This window comes from Oncorhynchus clarkii, chromosome 9 (assembly GCF_045791955.1).
Source record: "Oncorhynchus clarkii lewisi isolate Uvic-CL-2024 chromosome 9, UVic_Ocla_1.0, whole genome shotgun sequence".
In the NCBI taxonomy this organism is placed as follows: domain Eukaryota; kingdom Metazoa; phylum Chordata; class Actinopteri; order Salmoniformes; family Salmonidae; genus Oncorhynchus; species Oncorhynchus clarkii.
In genome coordinates this window covers 71,148,149-71,161,119 of record NC_092155.1, presented here as the reverse complement: position 1 = coordinate 71,161,119, position 12,971 = coordinate 71,148,149, and the positions used below count along the sequence as shown (strand labels likewise).

General features: G+C 44.9%; 1 protein-coding gene across 1 annotated transcript; it reads right to left on the bottom strand.

Moving 5' to 3' along the window:
- Positions 1-209: 209 nt before the first annotated feature.
- LOC139416907 (tumor necrosis factor receptor superfamily member 14-like) lies at positions 210-12,284 on the bottom strand. The gene is made up of 12 exons (XM_071166082.1): positions 11,586-12,284; positions 10,899-10,998; positions 10,679-10,804; positions 10,414-10,569; positions 10,180-10,267; positions 9,815-10,046; positions 9,596-9,685; positions 9,394-9,436; positions 7,054-7,235; positions 6,278-6,357; positions 1,052-1,115; positions 210-400 (listed from the first exon to the last, which is right to left on the bottom strand). Exons 1-7 carry the CDS (start codon positions 11,613-11,615, stop codon positions 9,641-9,643), a joined length of 777 nt encoding a protein of 258 aa, XP_071022183.1. The 5' UTR covers positions 11,616-12,284; the 3' UTR covers positions 210-400; positions 1,052-1,115; positions 6,278-6,357; positions 7,054-7,235; positions 9,394-9,436; positions 9,596-9,640.
- Positions 12,285-12,971: the final 687 nt, after the last annotated feature.

Below are 12,971 nucleotides of genomic sequence, written 5' to 3'. Positions count from 1 at the left end.
TATGAAGAAGACTGACTCAAATCATCATCTACTCATATTTCAAACATCCAGCGTGAAAAAGGATACATTTATTATTCCATACCTTAACATTAAGTGAATTATAGCCATTACATTTGAACAATTCCGTTTTGATATTTCATATAACATGTAGTAATCGTCATTATTTATGCAACCAACTGACATTTTTTTTTTTTTTACAATTATATTGTTTCAACTAATGAAAACTGAAACAAACAAAAAAATTGATCAAACAGATCAATCCCACTTTTCAAGCCTGTTGAAGATGTTTGGTGGTGGTTTGGTAAACACCATCCTCTGGCTCTACCAGGGGAATGCTTCAGGTGGTCTCCCACAGCTCTGCGTATGCCATGTTCTGTGGCCTTGCTGTTCCATTTCTTGACTGCCAGTGCAACACAGAAATAAACATATTTAGTCATGTTATGTATATACAACACTCAATGTAATAGATATGTAGCATCTTACATATCTATTACTTTGAAGGCACTTAAAGGTGACTCCTGTCATCCGATCACTCCAAGCTGCATTAAGTCTGGATTCACGAAAGTCACATTGTGCTCGCATTAGGTTCAGATCTGCCAGGATGGGCATTGTGTTCAGAATTTGACATAGTCTGGATGCAATCAGGCCACCAAATATGTATAAGCTATGTAAAGAGATGGGGTGAATGAGTGGGGAAATGTACACGCTACACAAATTACTTTCAGAATAACAAAGAACAAATGTGGGTTCCTGAGAGGAAATCAACTGTCAAAAGGGGAGAGAAACTACATGAATCAGTGGACAATTTCTCACTAATGTAAATTAATATTTAACACTTTTTTGGTTACTACATGATTCCATATGTGTTATTTCATAGTTTTGATGTCTTCACTATTATTCTACAATGTAGAAAATCGTTTTAAAAAATTAAGAAAAACCCTTGAATGAGTAGGGGTGTCCAAACTTTTGACTGGTACTGTAGATGATGAAACATACATGCTTTTGCTTACGTGATATAACTATTTACCATTTAAACCATGTGACCTCTCACCTCTCTGGCTGTAGAAGTGTCTCACTGTGCTCCACCCTCGCTGGGTCCTCAGAGGAGAGGAAGGCTGGGAAGGGATGGAAGGATGAATGGATCAATCATTCAACAAGTCAGTAAAATAAAGGGAGTGTTATGGTGAGTGAATGAGGACCCAAAAGCGAACTAACTTAAACAGAGCTTCTTTAATAACCAAACATAGGTAGGCTCAGATAGACCGGCAGATTCCGACAGGACAGGACAAGGTTACAGCAAACATGACGATAGTGGCTCAGGCATGAAACACAACAAACAAGAATCCGACAAGGACAGGAGCAGGAACAGAGAGAGATATAGGGACCTAATCAGAGGGAAAAAGGGAACAGGTGGGAAAAGGGGTGACGAGGTGGTTAGGAGGAGACAAGGCACAGCTGGGGGAAAGAGGGGGAGAAAAGGTAACCTAACAACGACCAGCAGAGGGAGACAGGATGAAGGGAAAGGACAGAGACAAGACACAACATGACAGTACATGACAGTACCCCCCCACTCACCGAGCGCCTCCTGGCGCACTCGAGGAGGAAACCTGGCGGCAACGGAGGAAATCCTCGATCAGCGCACGGTCCAGCACGTCCCGAGAGGGAACCCAACTCCTCTCCTCAGGACCGTACCCCTCCCAATCTACGAGGTACTGGTGACCACGGCCCCGAGGACGCATGTCCAAAATTCTACGGACCCTGTAGATGGGTGCGCCCTCGACAAGGATGGGGGGGGGGGGGGAAGACGAGCGGGGGCGCGAAGGACGGGCTTGATGCAGGAGACATGGAAGACCGGGTGGACGCGACGAAGGTATCGCGGAAGAAGAAGTCGAACTGCGACAGGATTAATGACCCGAGAAATACGGAACGGACCAATGAACCGCGGGGTCAACTTGCGAGAAGCCGTCTTAAGGGGAAGGTTCTGAGTGGAGAGCCAAACTCTCTGACCGCGACAATATCTAGGACTCTTAGTTCTACGCTTATTAGCAGCCCTCACAGTCTGCGTCCTATAACGGCAAAGTGCAGACCTGACCCTCTTCCAGGTGCGCTCGCAACGTTGGACAAAAGCCTGAGCGGAGGGGACGCTGGACTCGGCGAACTGAGATGAGAACAGCGGAGGCTGGTACCCGAGGCTACTCTGAAAAGGAGATAGCCCGGTCGCAGACGAAGGAAGCGAGTTGTGGGCGTATTCTGCCCAGGGGAGCTGTTCTGACCAAGACGCAGGGTTACGAAAAGAAAGACTGCGTAAGATGCGACCAATAGTCTGATTGGCCCGTTCTGCTTGACCGTTAGACTGGGGGTGAAAGCCGGAAGAGAGACTGACGGAAGCCCCAATCAAACGGCAAAACTCCCTCCAAAATTGAGACGTGAATTGCGGACCTCTGTCCGAAACGACGTCTGACGGAAGGCCATGAATTCTGAAAACATTCTCGATGATGATTTGTGCCGTCTCTTTAGCAGAAGGAAGCTTAGCAAGGGGAATGAAATGAGCCGCCTTAGAGAACCTATCGACAACCGTAAGAATAACAGTCTTCCCCGCTGACGAAGGCAGTCCGGTGACAAAATCTAAGGCGATGTGAGACCACGGTCGAGAGGGAATAGGAAGCGGCCTGAGACGGCCGGCAGGAGGAGAGTTACCGGACTTAGTCTGCGCGCAGACCGAACAAGCAGCCACGAAACGACGCGTGTCATGCTCCCGGGTGGGCCACCAAAAACGCTGGCGAATGGAAGCAAGCGTACCCCGAACGCCAGGGTGGCCGGCTAACTTGGCAGAGTGAGCCCACTGAAGAACGGCCAGACGAGTAGGAACGGGAACGAAAAGAAGGTTCCTAGGACAAGCGCGCGGCGACGGAGTGTGAGTGAGCGCTTGTTTTACCTGCCTCTCAATTCCCCAGACAGTCAACCCGACAACACGCCCCTCAGGGAGAATCCCCTCGGGGTCAGTGGAGGCTACTGAAGAACTGAAGAGACGAGACAAAGCATCAGGCTTGGTGTTCTTAGAGCCCGGACGATAAGAAATCACGAACTCGAAACGAGCGAAAAACAGCGCCCAACGCGCCTGACGCGCATTAAGTCGTTTGGCAGAACGGATGTACTCAAGGTTCCTATGGTCAGTCCAAACGACAAAAGGAACGGTCGCCCCCTCCAACCACTGTCGCCATTCGCCTAGGGCTAACCGGATGGCGAGCAGTTTGCGGTTACCCACATCATAGTTACGTTCCGACGGCGACAGGCGATGAGAAAAATACGCGCATGGGTGGACCTTGTCGTCAGAGAGGGAGCGCTGAGAAAGGATGGCTCCCACGCCCACCTCTGACGCGTCAACCTCGACAACGAACTGTCTAGAGACGTCAGGTGTAACAAGGATAGGAGCGGATGTAAAACGATTCTTGAGGAGATCAAAAGCTCCCTGGGCGGAAACGGACCACTTAAAGCACGTCTTGACAGAAGTAAGGGCTGTGAGAGGAGCTGCCACCTGACCGAAATTACGGATGAAACGACGATAGAAGTTCGCGAAGCCGAGAAAGCGCTGCAGCTCGACGCGTGACTTAGGGACGGGCCAATCAATGACAGCTTGGACCTTAGCGGGATCCATCTTAATGCCTTCAGCGGAAATAACAGAACCGAGAAATGTGACGGAGGAGGCATGAAAAGTGCACTTCTCAGCCTTCACAAAAAGACAATTCTCTAAAAGGCGCTGGAGGACACGTCGAACGTGCTGAACATGAATCTGGAGTGACGGTGAAAAAATCAGGATATCGTCAAGGTAAACGAAAACAAAGATGTTCAGCATGTCTCTCAGGACATCATTGACTAATGCCTGAAAGACAGCTGGAGCGTTAGCGAGGCCGAAAGGAAGAACCCGGTATTCAAAGTGCCCTAACGGAGTGTTAAACGCCGTCTTCCACTCGTCCCCCTCCCTGATGCGCACGAGATGGTAAGCGTTACGAAGGTCCAACTTAGTGAAAAACCTGGCTCCCTGCAGGATCTCGAAGGCTGAAGACATAAGAGGAAGCGGATAACGATTCTTCACTGTTATGTCATTCAGCCCTCGATAATCTATGCAGGGGCGCAGAGACCCGTCCTTCTTCTTGACAAAAAAAAACCCCGCTCCGGCGGGAGAGGAGGAGGGGACTATGGTACCGGCGTCAAGAGCTACAGACAAATAATCTTCGAGAGCCTTACGTTCGGGAGCCGACAGAGAGTATAGTCTACCCCGGGGGGGGGTGGTTCCCGGAAGGAGATCAATACTACAATCATACGACCGGTGTGGAGGAAGAGAGGTGGCCCTGGACCGACTGAACACCGTGCGCAGATCGTGATATTCCTCCGGCACCCCTGTCAAATCACCAGGCTCCTCCTGTGAAGAAGAGACAGAGGAAACAGGAGGGATAGCAGACATTAAACATTTCACATGACAAGAGACGTTCCAGGAGAGGATAGAATTACTAGACCAATTAATGGAAGGATTATGACAAACTAGCCAGGGATGGCCCAAAACAACAGGTGTAAAAGGTGAACGAAAAATTAAAAAAGAAATGGTTTCACTATGATTACCAGAAACAGTGAGGGTTAAAGGTAGCGTCTCACGCTGAATCCTGGGGAGAGGACTACCATCCAGGGCGAACAAGGCCGTGGGCTCCTTTAACTGTCTGAGAGGAATGTCATGTTCCCGAGCCCAGGTCTCGTCCATAAAACAGCCCTCCGCCCCAGAGTCTATTAAGGCACTGCAGGAAGCTGACGAACCGGTCCAGCGTAGATGGACCGACAAGGTAGTGCAGGATCTTGAAGGAGAGACAGGAGTAGTAGCGCTCACCAGTAGCCCTCCGCTTACTGACGAGCTCTGGCCTTTTACTGGACATGAAGTGACAAAATGACCAGCGGAACCGCAATAGAGACAGAGGCGGTTGGTGATTCTCCGTTCCCTCTCCTTAGTCGAGATGTGGATACCTCCCAGCTGCATGGGCTCAGCACCCGAGCCGGCAGAGGAAGATGGTAGTGATGCGGAGAGGGAGGCGACGGAGAGCGCGAGCTCCTTTCCACGAGCTCGGTGACGAAGATCAACCCGTCGCTCAATGCGAATAGCGAGTTCAATCAAGGAATCCACGCTGGAAGGAACCTCCCGGGAGAGAATCTCATCCTTTACCTCTGCGCGGAAACCCTCCAGAAGACGAGCGAGCAAGGCCGGCTCGTTCCAGCCACTGGAGACAGCAAGAGTGCGAAACTCAATAGAGTAGTCTGTTATGGATCGATTGCCTTGACACAGGGAAGACAGGGCCCTGGAAGCCTCCTCCCCAAAAACAGATCGATCAAAAACCCGTATCATCTCCTCCTTAAAGTCCTGATACTGGTTAGTACACTCAGCCCTTGCCTCCCAGATTGCCGTGCCCCACTCACGAGCCCGTCCAATAAGGAGAGATATGACGTAGGCGACACGAGCAGTGCTCCTGGAGTAAGTGTTGGGCTGGAGAGAAAACACAATATCACACTGGGTGAGGAACGAGCGGCATTCAGTGGGCTCCCCAGAGTAACACGGCGGGTTATTGATTCTGGGCTCCGGAGATTCGAAAGCCCTGGAAGTGGCCGGTGGATCGAGGCGGAGATGGTGAACCTGTTCTGTGAGGTTGGAGACTTGGGTGGCCAGGGTCTCAACGGCATGTCGAGCAGCAGACACTTCCTGCTCGTGTCTGCCTAGCATCGCTCCCTGGATCCCGACGGCTGAGTGGAGAGGATCCGAAGTCGCTGGGTCCATTCTTGGTCGGATTCTTCTGTTATGGTGAGTGAATGAGGACCCAAAAGCGAACTAACTTAAACAGAGCTTCTTTAATAACCAAACATAGGTAGGCTCAGATAGACCGGCAGATTCCGACAGGACAGGACAAGGTTACAGCAAACATGACGATAGTGGCTCAGGCATGAAACACAACAAACAAGAATCCGACAAGGACAGGAGCAGGAACAGAGAGAGATATAGGGACCTAATCAGAGGGAAAAAGGGAACAGGTGGGAAAAGGGGTGACGAGGTGGTTAGGAGGAGACAAGGCACAGCTGGGGGAAAGAGGGGGAGAAAAGGTAACCTAACAACGACCAGCAGAGGGAGACAGGATGAAGGGAAAGGACAGAGACAAGACACAACATGACAGTACATGACAGGGAGTGTTGATTAGCTTAAATATCAATCTCCCACCCATGGAGAGACCTATATTCTGTATCTTACCCTCCAGACAGTCTCGGGGTAACGAGGCGGCTTGCCTCATTCCTGGTCAGCTGACATGGCAGGGGGTGAGCGAATCATCACTGGTTCATACACACACAGGACAAGGACAATAAGCCTAGTTAATACAACACTACTATAGAGAAATAGCAATGGCGTCTTTTTGTAGGCATTAACTCCACCATGGTTCGTTGGACGAAGCCTCTGGGGAAATTAATGGCGTTTTGGTAGGGTTTTTGGATGAGTGTAGAAAGTAAGGTCTGTGGTAAACACAGGCTTAGGAGTTTTGTCTATGAGATAATCATCAGCTAAAGTCACTTTTTGTGAATTTCTAAGTATTTATGTCACCATAAAAAGCACATAAATGCTTAATAATTAATCAAATTATCCCATAGAACAAAACGTATAAGATTTCCTAAGCCTGTTTTAACCTCAGACCTTATTTTAAGCGTTTATCCTAAAACCCTATTCCTTCCCCATAGGAATGTCTGAACAAACCAGAGTTTTTTAGGACTACAATCTGGTGAGCTCTATAACATGCCCTATTAAACTGAATTAAGGTGAGGATTTTAATTAAATATAAAACTTCAGTCTCACACAGAACCTTACGTTCATATTTGTAGTGTGTAACAAGAGGTGCCAGCTCTGAGTCTGGGTTTGATTATGATAATGCTATCTCTTACCTATCCAGCTCTGAGTCTGGGTTTGATTATGATAATGCTATCTCTTACCTATCCATATCTGAGTCTGGGTTTGATTATGATACTGCTATCTCTTACCTATCGGGCTGAGTCTGGGTTTGCTCCTGATTTCTGGACCACTGAAGCAGACTGGGATGTTACTGCCTGAGAGATTAGTCTGCCCTTTGACCTCTTGAGGAGGATCCATTGTCATCAAGCGGCTTTGTTCCTTCATCAGACAGTGGAGTCATAAGTGAGAGCAGCTCCTTGGTCTGCCATTCCTGAGGGAGAGAAACACAAGACTGATAACAAGGCAGCCACAGCCTACTGTAGAGGTACACCTCAATAGTCTACAGTGGCTTCCTCTATCTCCTTTCTTTCATTGTCATTGATCTAAACAGGAGACAGGTGAAAGCATTATGGTATTTGTTTTCCCCTGTCCAGTTCTGTTAGATCAGGAGGGCAGGAAGGCATGGTGGGACAGGTAGAGCATGTTCTGCATGTGTTATATGACTAGGAAAGTCCCTGCAGTATTTTAGCAGTTTATTTAATGAAACAGGCAGAGAATTGAAAGTAGCCAAGGCTTGCAGGTTTAGATTTACATTCTGTTGACCATCTGTCTGAGTAGTCTGACAAATTCATCATGATAATACTGCTAAACTGCAAATAGTTGTATTGGTGTTAGATGTATTTAACTAAACCCATTTGTCCATTGATTGTAGAGACATAAAACATGAAGAAAGGGGTTTTATGAGGAAGGAAACCTTCCTTAGAGTGAAACCAACATGTTCAGTTGTATACAGGGAATGTTAGGGACGTTTTTAAAAGTCCATTGCTCTTTTATTTGTTCAGTTCGATTTGTTCAGTTCGATGAGTTCGCATCTAGTTGTAGGTTACAACTATTTGGTTTGTGGGGGATGTTAAAAGACTATCAATTGTAAATTATATGTCTAAGGTAATTCAGTAAAAAGTTGTTTTGGGTGAATGTATTTCCCTCAGAACTGTGGAGAGAAGTGTATTTACTTGCTGGTAGTAGAACCTGTTTCACAAGGGACATAAAGAAGTGATACTATCTAGGCTACATTTTCTAGGGCAAACTCAGCAGAACGTTTTTGAACTCATGCATATTGTGCAGTTGAAAGTCATGCTGACAACCACCTTAATGATTAGTACTACTTGTATTCTAATGTTGTATCGTGCAGGTGCCATGTGTGGGTTGAGTGTATCATGCAGGCACCATGTGTGGGTTGAGTGTATCATGCAGGCACCATGTGTGGGTTGAGTGTATCATGCAGGCACCATGTGTGGGTTCAGTGTATCATGCAGGCACCATGTGTGGGTTCAGTGTATCATGCACGCGCCATGTTTAACAGACACAATCACTGAGATGTCTTATGGTTAAAAGTAGGGCTTGAATTGAGTGGGTATGTGAGGATATAGGCCTAACTATTGTTATAGAAATGGGTAAAAAGCATATGCTGCCCCTTGTTTGCTAAGCCTTAGTAAAAACAACAGTCCAGATTATATAAAGCGATATAGTCTTTAACAATGATGAATTACGCGATTATTTCTGCATAGTCCACTAGACGATCGAAGGTCTTGCTCACACTCAACATGGGTTCTTGGTAATCCTAAATCTCCGCAATTTAGAATAGTAGTGGTACGATATGCCTATAGAAAGAGACCAAAAAGATAGAATCGGTATAGAAGCGGTATTCATAGACCAAACAGTTTAACAGATTTTAATTCAGGAGAATCGCATTGAATCAGGCTATTAATTTCAGTGCATCTGAGTTCTTATGCGTAACCTATAGCCTAAACAGAACCAAAAACACCCCCGCCTATTTTGATCACAGATCATGACAAACGCCTGCACATTTCAGCTATATTTGTCATTGATTTAGCCCACTAGCGCCTACAGATTTGATACACATGAAGCCCTAGAGGTTCTCTGAAACAATAGCCTGACTAGGATCCTTTGACTCCTCCCCGCGCCATATGTGTTCCCAATTACGCTAAACGTTGTCCTATTAATAAGCTTTCAATGTTTCCCTATTCATTTGCATTGGTTAACCGGTGTCAGAGGAAGGCCCTAAAAAGGACTCCAGCCACCCCAGTCATTGACTGTTCTCTCTGCTACCACATAGCAAGCTGTACCCGAGCGCCAAGTCAACCAGGTTGTCACCGAAATAATTATAATATAATAGTAGCCTTACCTTTAAAAAAAATGTCATTGCTGCCAATACTGTTTTCTATGTTTGATTTCACTTAATACTTTGGGATACTAGTGCACAAAAAACACTGACAAATACAGTGTTTTACTCCAATTTGGCAACCCTCATAAAATCTTACTTAGCAACAGTAATATGCCAGAAACCAACTTCAAGAAATAATTGAATGTAGATCACATTTACCACAGTGTGCAGAGTCTGGACGTACCTCAGGTAGCATTTGTAATGATGAGTGCAGTCAGAGCTTGAATCTGTGGGAGAATAAACCAGTAATGAACAAGGACCGTGTGAAAGTGAAGCTATAGTTTCATAGCACTTTGACCATATCTTAGTTGTCATCATTGTATTGATAACGTGCAGTAATAGAGCATACACTTTTAGTCATACGGCTGAAGTTCTTGACAACTCACCAGTTCCAAAACTAACACCTGCAAGATGCTGTACTTTCTTCTGTTTCATTGTACTACATTGCTTGGTGTTTCCTCTAAATCTGACGATGCCTAATAGAAGGAAACATATTACTCAATGAAACATTTCTAGTTCAGCCCAGAGGAAGTAGAGCAATAATATCATCTGCTCAGCTAACCTTAGCACAGTGACTGTTCAACATGTAGATTATATCAACATACCTCTACAGCATTTACTGTCACTGGAGAAAAAGTCACTGTTGTTGGACTTCTTTTCTTCCTTAGAATTACAATTATCCTTCTTCTTATTATTGTTATTGTTGCAAGAGCTATTAGGACTGATGCCACAACACCAATTATGATTCTAGGTTCTATTCTTGAGGATTGTGGTCCACATTCAGAATTGGACCAATGAGTTCCTGGTCTAAGTTCTTGAAGACCTAAGGATTTACACCTGTAACACATAATATAACAGTCTGAGACAGCAATTTGATCATTCAACTTTCCATGATATTGTATATTTTTACTGTAGTATATTGTATTATTTATCCTACACTTTTGATGTATGTAAACATATGTGAACTTACTGTGTGTGTGGCTGGCAGGATGTAAATGATCCATCTGAATAGGTATCACCAGTACAGTCAGAACACACAGTATCTGTAGATATTGTTCCTGCAGAAAAATATGATTGCATTTTGTTTTTTCCCCTACTAATTTAATTCCATTAACTGTTAATGATTATTCACACTGAAGTTACCAACTTGACTAAATTGAATTATGACAACACGATAAGTATTATGATGAGACAGAAGACCAACCTGTGTGGTTGATGTATTGACCAGGTTTACAGCTGCTGTGTCTCTGGGCTGCTCTACAACCATCCTTAGTTGGGTCTAGACAGTAGAACCCCTCCAGTGTCCCACAGACAGTGTCTGATGAAGGTCTACATGGCTGCTTTACCTTCAAACCCAAACCTAGAGAGAAAACATGGCATGTATTATCTGATGCAGATAAAAGCCTAACAGCATAGAACATATCAGTGTTTGTGTCTGGGTTTCAGTACAGACACAGGACCACTCTTACCTGGATCACAGTTGATACACACTTTGCATTTTATGAGACCATTGGGCTCATCAAGGAACGTAGAATCAACACAGGGCACACAGCTGGTACTGGTGAATTCAGTACAATGCCTATGTACATGATTTCCTGGGGAAGAGAATCACAATGTCATGTTTTTCTGTTAGTGTTGATGATGTATTGACGTCTGGTGATTCATACGATGTAAAGAGACGGTCCTTACCTGGTGAACACATGGGACAACATTCATCCCCTATTTTGTACTCAGCTCTACCACATGCAATACAGGATCCAATGCTTACAAACACCAATATAATAGTTATCTGGAAGTAGAGAAAATGTCACAAAACAAATCACAAAAATGTAAACTGATGGTGTGTATTTATAAAACTTACAGAAATATTCACATTTCAAAAACAATGATAGTAATTATGTGGGACCATTTTAAAGAGTATTTTGTGAGTGTGTGTGGTGGCGCCAACTGGCGTGTTTTTAATTTGTCTTTAAATGTGTGACAAAAACCCCAAGATAATCTAGGTCAGCAATTCCCTAACTCGGTTTTGGGGACCCAAATGGGTGAAGGTTTTGGTTGTCGCCCTAGCACTACACAGCTGACTCAAATAATCAAAGCTTGGTGAGGAGTTCATTATTTGAATCAGCTGTGTAGTGCTAGGGCAAAAAACGAAATGTTAGGGTTCCCAGGACCCTTAGGGTTCCCAGGACTGAGTTTGGGAAACGCTGACCTAGTGAAAATGTACATCTCTCCACCACGTTTTTTTCTAAAGGGTTTCATTAAAATGGACAGAACGATTAGGCTAATAATAACTCTGATTTATATTTCATAGGGGAAATATTTACATTGATAATAGTTTTTTAAACATGCCAAATAAAACAGAAAAGTTTCACTCACAGTCCATGTCAAGGTTTCAAACGGTGCCATTGTTCCTCAATCCTCTCCAACTCACTGAAAGACCCACACACTGGATTTGTGAAGTTCTTAGGAGTTTTGAAGTATCCAGATGAACTGACCTGCAGACTTAATGTATTTTAGTACGTGTCAATATAATTCTTTCAATTAGTAAATGATGATATCTTACTGAATTGAATCACTGAAGAAAAAATGAACAAGCTAGTTATCAACTTTGAGAAGTATGAAACAGAAATAGGCATGTAGTTATCAGAGAATGTTGCCATCTTTGACACTTGATAAAGCTACGACTGGAAGTGATTTTTGTAGCAGGTGAGGAGAGCCTTTCCGCCAACGCCTTTCCTAACCTTAACCTAACTCTCCTAACCTGCATTATATAACATCAGTAGTACACTATAGTACAGAGAACCTTTACTGTACCAGTGAGTGAAGAAACATGGTCTTCCTCTTTTTTTTAACCAGCTCATGTTTAAAACAATACATGTTAAAACACCACTGGAGTCTGGAGATACAACTCATCACTATAACTGGGCCTCTGAGTCTGTTTTATCCCTGTTGTGCTGTCTGTCTCTGCATCTCTGCTGTCACTGTCCCTCTGTCTGTGATTCACCTTGTTCTGATCTGTCACAGTCTGTCAGCCTGTCTGTGATTCTCCTCAGTTGTCTGTCTGTCTGTGATTCTCCTTGTCTGTAACTTTGTTGTCAGTCTGTCAGCCTGTCTCTTCTTGTTCTCTTCTGCTGTCACTCTGCCCTCCCTACCCTTTTGTCAGCAGGTGTCACAGCAGTTCTTCTCTGTCACCCTGTCAATGACATCATCTGTATCCAGGACCATAAGGATTTCCTTTTCAGTTGCCATCAGAATAAATGCTTCCAAGAGATCGTAGGATAGGGTGCTCTTGAGTCGATGTTTTATGAATTTGAGAGTTGAGAAAAGAGGTCAACCGATTATGATTTTTCAACCCCGGTACCGGCTTTTTGGGTCCTCCAATAATCGGTACCGGCTTTTTGGGTCCTCCAATAATCGGTATCGGGGTTGAAAAATCATAATCGGTTGACCTCTTTTCCCAACTCTTATTATTGGAGGACCCAAAAAAGCCGATACCGATTATTGGAGGACCCAAAAAAGCTGATACCGATTATTGGAGGACCCAAAAAAGCTGATACCGATTATTGGAGGACCCAAAAAAGCCGATACCGATTATTGGAGGACCCAAAAAAGCTGATACCGATTATTGGAGGACCCAAAAAAAGCCGATACCGATTATTGGAGGACCCAAAAAAAGCCGATACCGATTATTGGAGGACCAAAAAAGCCGATACCGATTATTGGAGGACCCAAAAAAGCCGATACCGATTAATCGGCCGGTTT